Source organism: Notothenia coriiceps, unplaced genomic scaffold (genome assembly GCF_000735185.1).
Source record: "Notothenia coriiceps isolate Sejong01 unplaced genomic scaffold, NC01 NC01_scaffold00034371, whole genome shotgun sequence".
In the NCBI taxonomy this organism is placed as follows: Eukaryota; Metazoa; Chordata; class Actinopteri; order Perciformes; family Nototheniidae; genus Notothenia; species Notothenia coriiceps.
In genome coordinates, this window is record NW_011367072.1 from 1 (window position 1) to 8,321 (window position 8,321).

Sequence of the window (8,321 nt, forward strand, 5' to 3'; positions counted from 1 at the left end):
CGATTTTGATCATGGTCAGTTTCTGGCATCCCTAATACACATACACATACACACACACACACCTCGCGTTTTGAAGACTGATAAATCTGAAATGGATGAACAAACTTTGCAGCCCAGTTTCCCAGCTTTGCAGTCTATCCACGGGTATGCCTCTTGTTTCCTCCGACACATCTCCTCCGTCCATACCTCCGGGAAAGGCGAGCTTGAGCTAGCTAGGGGAACGTTGCTAGCGCAGCTAACGTTAACGTTAGTGCTAGAATTATCCACGTCTTTAAGCGGCTCTTCTGATGATGTAGTACTAGCAGCTTCACTTGTAGCTTCGGTGCTGCTAGCCTCTTTCTTCTTGTGAATTATATAAGTCAAGTAAAACATGTTTGCCTGCCATTATAGAGCTTCTTTGTTAGCGTTCTTGGAGGAAAGAGCTAGCGCAAAATCGGCGGGCAGCTCGCACTCGGGGTCACGAGTGTGATGACGAATCATAATTTTTTAAGGAAATCGTTTTTATTTTTTATTATAATTACTGTGAAATGTATTATGTTTTTGTCATTATTACGACAAATGCACACTTGCAACTGATAACACTGGCAATGATTTTATATTTAGTAGACGATTAAAAAAAAGATCATGCTCCAAATAAGTGGCGGTACGGTGTACCCCTGCGTCCAACGCAGTAAAAAACTGTAAATCATAGTGTCCGTCCAAAACATTTTTTTTACTTACAGTGAAAACTACCCATGGATGATGGTAAGGTAGACTAAAAGCTTTAGGAATCCAAAGTACAACATATAATAAGTACCCTGTATCAAGATTGATGCAAAACAAGTGACATTTGACCTTTTTAGAGAGGTTTAGCAAAAAAAACTCCACCTCTGAGGTGATTTGGGTGGAAATGGGGGTTTTACCGTTTCTCTGGAACTCATTGGTCGATTTTGGTGATTGACATCTCTTTCTGACCGTTAGAGCCAATAGAATCGAAGGGGAATCTCCCCACTCACACACATGGTAAAACAAAAAGGTGTGGGCTTCGCGCACGCAGTTTTGCATGAGAGTGAAGCTGTCTCTAGCTCTGACATCTGGAAACGGAAAAGCAGGTTTGTTGTTTATGGATTATCAGAAATCATTTCAAAGGGACACAGACACATTGGATTAACCTATGGATTAACTTCAGTAGCGTTTTTATCGTTTTAATGCCATTGAAGACCACGTTTGACCAGACTACGACACAGGTGAGCCATGTTAGCATTTTTAGCTACCTAGCGCCACATGTTTTGATGTCTATTTTTGTTTATAAATTCGCGATTTCGTATAATTGAGCGATAATGAAGGGTACCCCTTGATTCTGTGTCCCCTCACAATGTGAAACGATGGGTTGACATGTGCAGCAAAGATAAATAATAAGGTTTTGTGAGTGAATTTCTGTGCAGTCATCTGTTAGCATTTTTCGCTCGTTGCTAATTCAGAAGCTCATTGTGGGGTTTTATTTTGAGAAAAAAAAAAATATTGATCAGTTAGATGAGTTTCTTCCCGTTACATGGATACAAAACATTCATAGTTTATTAAATGAACATGCCCTCAGACACTGTTTCCTGCAAGAGGTTGCGGCAGTGCCCCGGCACCGGGGTCTCTCAGGTTAAACGCCATATCATGTTCAAAACCACATCAAGGATTATTTCTGAAACAGTATGGAGCTCAAACACTTTCTCTCTGCGGGTTTACCCCAAGGACGGGTGTTACCTTGGTTGGTTATTGGCTAATGGTTACACAAGCCAAAAAATCGTTATGACATCATAAAGTGGCCAAAATCTGATCAGCTCATTTTCAGACAGGTTTTTATATAAATGGATCAGGACAAAAAGAGAGTGAATGGTTTTTCCTAAAACTTTCAGAATCTCTTTACACAGATGGGACACATGTTTATGTATAAAAGACATGCAAAAGTAGATTTTGCATAATAGGTGACCTTTAAACAATGCACTATGATGAGAATTATGATTAAATAAACCATTATTGTACATCTTAAAATTGTTCTGTTTTTGTGAGTAGGATCTCCTTATTAATAAAAAAAAACGTCTATGAGTATTTTTGTCCAAATCTTGGTTTTTGTGTTTCACGTTTCCTGTTTTGTTTTGAAATGTATTTTTTTCTTGGGTTTTACCTTACTTCCTGAGTTTTTTCCCACTTGACTGTTTGTCTGCCCGCCCTGATCCTATCCACCTGTGTGCCTAACCTGCTGCCCTCGTGGTTTAGCCTGTCCAACATTTTTCCTAGTCTGCTACCCATTTTAAACAAGTTATTCCGTTTTATTTGCTTGTTTTGTTTTCCTTTTAATATTTTTTTACCATGCCTGGTCCTCCTGTTTAAAAAAAAAAACGTTTGCGTTTTCTCTGATCAGTTTTAGTAAAATAAAGCTTGCTTTAGGTTTAAAGCTCTCCTATTATACTATTTGTAGGCATATATTATAGGTCTCAAACAGCATCAAGGATTATTTCTGAAACAATTTGGAGCTCAAATGCTTTTTCTCTTGAGGTGAGTTCCATTTTATATCCTGCTTTTTTACAAATACTCTCTCCAGTACAGGTTAGCTCTGGGTTTTAGCGATGCTTGCTAATGTAAACACAGACCATATTACTTCCAAAACGTCACACATTGTTTCTGTTACAGCAATGTTTCTGATAGGGCCGTAGGTGTAAAGCCAGCACACATTTTAGTAACGTCGTCATGACCGCAGCAAATCTACAGCTCCGTTGTCCCCGTTTTTAGAGATGTGGGTAAGGAGGAAAGAGAGGGTTGTATTTTCTGACACGTTGTGAGTCTCCTTACACACCGGGGACAAATATGTATGTATAAAATACATCAAAAAGTGCATTTTGCATAATAAGGGGTCCTTTAATACACTGTGACTATGTAAAAGGAAGGAGGACACAGACTACTCACTCCAGACCAGCAATGCGACTGCCATTGGTCGCTTTCCTCCACACCTCTGCTATGCCCCCCGCCTGATTGGCCCCCACAACGATGACCGCAAGCTGGCCTGCAAACATGACCACTGTCTGGAACACATCGGTCCAGATTACAGCCTTCAGACCGCCCTGGGACAAAGAAGCAGTGGATCCACTTAATATATCAAAATGATCATCATTAGGAATAATCTGCTAAAGTGTACATTGCTAGGAATGAATGATATCTATGTTCAAATAACCGGAGACAATAAAAGAAAAAATAATAAAGTAATTAAAGCAAAAATAAGTTATTGACAAGAACCTCCTTCATCCTCTACATTATTGGATTGGATTGGATTATTAGATGTACACAATATATATATGTTCTTGTTTCAATAAATTGAGCTTTTCTTTGTTTTTGACCAATATTTTGTCTCAATAATCAATGATGAAATTATCACCGGGATGAGGTAAGATTAAGGTACTCACCAGAGCAGTATAAAGAGTGCACACCAAGCCCATGGCCAGTACTGCCCCCCATAGGTCAATGCCTGTCACTGCAAGTGATCAGACAGAGTATTACCAAAACCGGCACACACGTTACTGAACTACAACTCTTACTGCATTCAATACCATCCATCAGTAACCGTTGGCACCTATTGATGTAAAAATGATTTGATAATGTTGTGGTCAAATATTTAAAGAAAATGCTAGTCCTACCTGCATTGAGTGCCAATGCCGGGGCATACAGTACAACCCCCATATAAATGACCTGCAGAAGAAGAAAATATAAACATTACAGAACAGGGAAAGTCACAAAAAAACGCTGAACTCATGAGGTCACGATACACATATCAGATTATACCTGTCAATATTTAAAAAGTTCTGACACTGAGGAAATAGATTAAGATAAATAGCGATCTTAATCCATTTTTGGAATATGGCATGTTGCATTGTTGGGGAGCCTGAGACTCAGAATGTTCATTGCCAACAACTACGCTTCATTTGCTAGTAAACAAGGAAAAATAGCCTTTAAAGGTAGGGTATGTAAGTTTGAGAAACCGGCTCGAGCTACACTTTTTGTTATACTCCATGGAATGCTCTTAACATCCCGATAGCAATGAATATCTTAAGTGCTTTGACAAAAAATCCATACAAAATGTCATCTGTGGAAGCCGTAGTACTGTAAAAAGTATGACCAATCATTTTAGCCGGCCCGGCTAAAATAACTTGATGGCCTACCTGCCTGTCAGCCTTCCATCTGTGCACAAACTTATCTCGTGCCCTCATTGGTCATGTGCGCGTTTGTGTGTGTTGGAGGAGGGGCTCTATAAGGAAGTGGCAGATTTTCTCCGGTCGTGTATTTTCAAATTCTAGCAATCTCGAGCCGGTTTCTCAAACTTACATACCCTACCTTTAAGTAATTCACTATCAAAAAAAATTTCAACACATTTCTGTATTTATTTTGGGTAATTAATCATTGTGTTGATTGGCATTGATAATAACAATTCACACTATTAATGAAATGTCATGAGTTCCTGAAATTACTGAATACAAATCACCTAACACATTTGAGGGTCCATTTGGGCTAAGGTTTCAGCTAGGCTATAATATAATAAGCAATTGAATGCACTGTACAATTCTCAAAGTGGCATTTTTTAGATAAACTTTTTTATTGCTGTTTTTGCCTTTCTTAATCAATGTTTTACCATCTCAACGGCTTAATTTAGTGGTCTGCTTGCTTTATTAAATGGGAACTTGGAATACAGTTAATTTTTCTGCGTCAAATAATTATTGTCATTACTAAAAAACTTCCATTTAGCTGACATAACGCCCAAGGTGGTGATCATTTTATCAGAAGTAGCATCAATAAGTTCCCTTGTTCCTGCAAGGGGTTGGCATAAATCCCCAGAAAACGAATTTACAAAGGAAGTATGAGCCAAAAAAGGATACCATCTGAAAGATGAAGGTCACAGTCCCACATATGCGAACCGTCTTGTTAAAGCGCAGCTCCAGATACTGTCGAGGGGAGACAATGTCAAAGGGAAAAAACATAAACAAACGGCTAATTAAAAAATGAATTCAGAGTCATTTTGTGACATACTGTATGTTCGGATTGTTTATGTTTGTCAGGATCAGAGCTGCAAATATAGAGCCTTAATATCAAAGCCAGATTTTTCAAAGCCAGATTTTTCCAAACCAGATTTTATCTCAGATTCAAACTTTTTGTTCACATGACATCAGTGCAGTACTGTTATCAGGTCAATTCTCATTTGTGTACTTGAGGTTCATGAGAGAAACAGCCAGACCGGAATGAGATAACCCTAACCTTTTAAAGATGTTCAGTGTTGAGACAAGAACATGCGTTTTTCTGTTGAACTTCAATGACAAGCAGAGATAAGAGAACTGATACACATTTTAAGCTCTGATATCTTAAAAACTGAAAAACTGCAGACAATCATTCCGAAAAATGTGCATGTTGTGTGTACCTCATAAGCGCTGGACAGACGAAGTCTATAGAAAACTGGTATGAAAACATGAGCCGGGATGAGCAGGCCTAAGAAGTAGGAGCAGCCTAGGAACCAGTACTGAGTCCCAAAGGTGTACACCTCAGATGGAGCACCAAGGATGGCCACAGCCGACTGGAAAGTGGCCAGCAGGGACAAAGACACAGGCAGGCAGCTCATGGAGCGATCAGCCATCAGGAACTCCTAGAAACAGACAGAATATTAGTGTCAAGACTATCAAATACAAACACATAGTGTGCCCCTAAAAGCTTAAAATTGACTGTCATCTTATTTGGTTAAGAATCAAAGTAAGGGAAGTATGTTTGAAGTCTACCTGCGTTGTGCGTTGGTGTCCACCGGAGAAAGCATGGAAGAGTCCAATGCCAGTTGAGGCTACTAAAAGTAGGGCAAAGATGACGTAGTCCACTGTGGTGAAGTGCATTTGGACTACCCCTCCCATGATGACAGTGGATGCTGGGGGCCAGGGGAGTGATCACGACAACACAGAGAGTACTTCACCAATAGGAAGACTCAGTGAGAGCTGGAGAGGAAACAACAGGGTAAGTTAACTTCCTCGCACAAAGAACTGCGTAGCAGTGGTTCAGATGTAAACTCAACAATTAGCAGTGATTATCTTGTCTTCAACCATTTTCTTTCATCTTTAAGTTTTGAAAAAAGCAGTACAGAGCAATAGTAATATGTGTTTGTCAGTAACGGGCCAGGCAATTCTACTTGGCCTTCAGGAGTTTCCTACCTGAATTAATCCACCTCTTAATACCATCATTATGATGTCACAGCTATAGAAACCATTAATATTGTACAGAAACGCAGAATAACAAGGCGTTTCATCAGAGACAGGTATCTGATGTAGCGAAAATCAATTAATAAAGCAAGAAACCCAAATAATACAAATCAACAAGTCTCCTTTCGTTGCAGCCACATACATAATCTCTAGCAGAAGCATCAATATTTACTTCGTAAAATGATCAAATGGAAAATAAATATCCAAACATTTAAATAAAAGCCATTCATTATAGCCTATACTCACCAAAAGTGATTATTTGTACAAACAATCTATCCTCTTTTCTTTCCTCAAGAAGTGTTCAATTACTCTGATTATCTCAGATAATTTCAGTTATTTTGTTTACTAAAATGCTTTGAGCATTAATGTTTAATAGTAGTGCATTTAAAATGAATCTTTTATTTACAATGCAACAGTTTCCATATTATGGTTCAACCATTTAAATGTGTTGTTTTAGATGCATTTGGGGCGACTGTGGCTGCGAGGGAGTGCGGTCGTCTTTCAACCCGAAGGTTGTGGGTTCGATCCCAGCCCATGCAGTCAACATGTCGATGGATCCTTGGGAAAGATACTTAACCCTGAGTTGCTCCCGATGGCATGGCCAACGCTGTGTGAATGTGTATGCATGTTAGTTCCTAGAGTAACATACACTGCTCTGTATGAATGGGTGTGAATGGGTGAACGACGGTATGTAAAGCGCTTTGAGGGTTCTTAAAGACTGGATAAAGCGCTATATAAGTACATTCCATTTACCATTTGCAATATTTTAAGCTGTGTTGTGTTACAAAGGCTGGGTTTTTATGATACCCTTAGATCAGAATATCCTGGATTCTGGATTCCGTGATGGCGAGCTACTATTGATAACCTGAACTACTCACTACCAGTGGTAGGATTTTGAGAGGACTTTAAAGGAACCGAACAAAGAACTTTTTTTTTTTTTTGGGGTGCACTCGAGTGTAAAGCGCTTTAAAAACTATTTGAAATATTTACTGCCGGCAGACTGTTGTTTATTCCTATTCCTCATTTATGACCCATCCTTTAAGAACCTGGAATACTGGTCCAGTTTTCACATATATCAGACTGGTTACACAGGCTAACACTAAGAGTCCAGTCTGTCCAGTCATATTTCTGGCAAAAACCATTGTGGAGCTTGTTTCCCTTTGTTTTCCTTTTGCAGTAGATCCACTTGGGTTTCCCCAAAAGCTTTCAAAAGCAACGTTGCTTGTAATGGCGCATTTCCACCGCAGGCCTCGCTCGACTTAGTACGGGTTTGTTAGGCCTTGTTAGGCCCGGCTCACTTTAATGCTGCGCTTCCATTACAGTTTAGGAACTGGGGTAGTATCTACATGTATAGTAACGCAGTGTAGGCGGAGCCGTGACGTCATCTTCAGAAAAACGACATCAGCCGTTACCCTCAGAGCTCACAGCTCCTCATATCTGTTCAGAAACTAGACAAAAGTTAAACAAGTACAAACCACAGACTGTCTGTGTCATGGTGAATACAGTCGCTGGTTTATTTATGTCTGTATAGGCCGTTGTTGTGAGTGTGGACGGTCGGAGCATATATTGCGTTAGCTTAGCCCAGGGGTCTCCAACCCGCGGCCCTCGAACCTGGCCTGAGGATGCACTTGCTCAGCTTCAGGACTGCTTTGAACACACCCAGTAGGATGTATTTGATCACCAACACCAGGACCTGGCAGCCTACACAGAGACGGTACTGTCCTACATTAAATACTGTATCGGCAACGTCACTATGGTAAAAAGCATCAGGGTTTTCCCAAACCAGAAACCCTGGAGGACTGGCCATCTGGTCCACATGCTGCTCAAGGCCCGTGACTCAGCCTTCAGGTCAGGGGACAGAGCTCTCTACAGTGATGCTTGAGCCGACCTGAGGAGAGGAATCACAAAAGCCAAGACAGACTATAAAACAAGGATTGAGGACCACCTCACGAGCAACAACCCTAGGCAGGTGTGGCAGGGCATTAAGAACATTACCAACTACAGGGGGTGTGACACGGCAACTGGGGACTCAAGCGTGTCGCTAGCAGAGGAACTGAACTGCTTCTTTGCTCG

The 8,321-nt window shown here is 40.4% G+C and overlaps 1 protein-coding gene across 1 annotated transcript; it reads right to left on the bottom strand.

Moving 5' to 3' along the window:
- Window positions 1–2,920: 2,920 nt before the first annotated feature.
- Window positions 2,921–5,992, bottom strand: LOC104962112 (sodium-dependent multivitamin transporter). Its single transcript, XM_010790510.1, has 6 exons — window positions 5,781–5,992; window positions 5,429–5,650; window positions 4,893–4,958; window positions 3,660–3,711; window positions 3,429–3,496; window positions 2,921–3,089 (listed from the first exon to the last, which is right to left on the bottom strand). Exons 1-6 carry the CDS (start codon window positions 5,904–5,906, stop codon window positions 2,931–2,933), a joined length of 693 nt encoding a protein of 230 aa, XP_010788812.1. The 5' UTR covers window positions 5,907–5,992; the 3' UTR covers window positions 2,921–2,930.
- Between the last annotated feature and the right edge of the window lie 2,329 nt (window positions 5,993–8,321).

What these genes read in the sequence shown, in the direction of transcription:
- LOC104962112 (XM_010790510.1), bottom strand. Translation starts at nt 5,906, where the DNA reads ATGGGAGGGGTAGTCCAAATGCACTTCACCACAGTGGACTACGTCATC. An exon ending in GACACCAACGCACAACGCAG is followed by an intron (nt 5,651 to 5,780) that starts GTAGACTTCAAA and finishes GTCTGTTTCTAG; the next exon opens with GAGTTCCTGATGGCTGATCG. An exon ending in GCACTCTTTATACTGCTCTG is followed by an intron (nt 3,090 to 3,428) that starts GTGAGTACCTTA and finishes TCTTTGTCCCAG; the next exon opens with GGCGGTCTGAAGGCTGTAAT.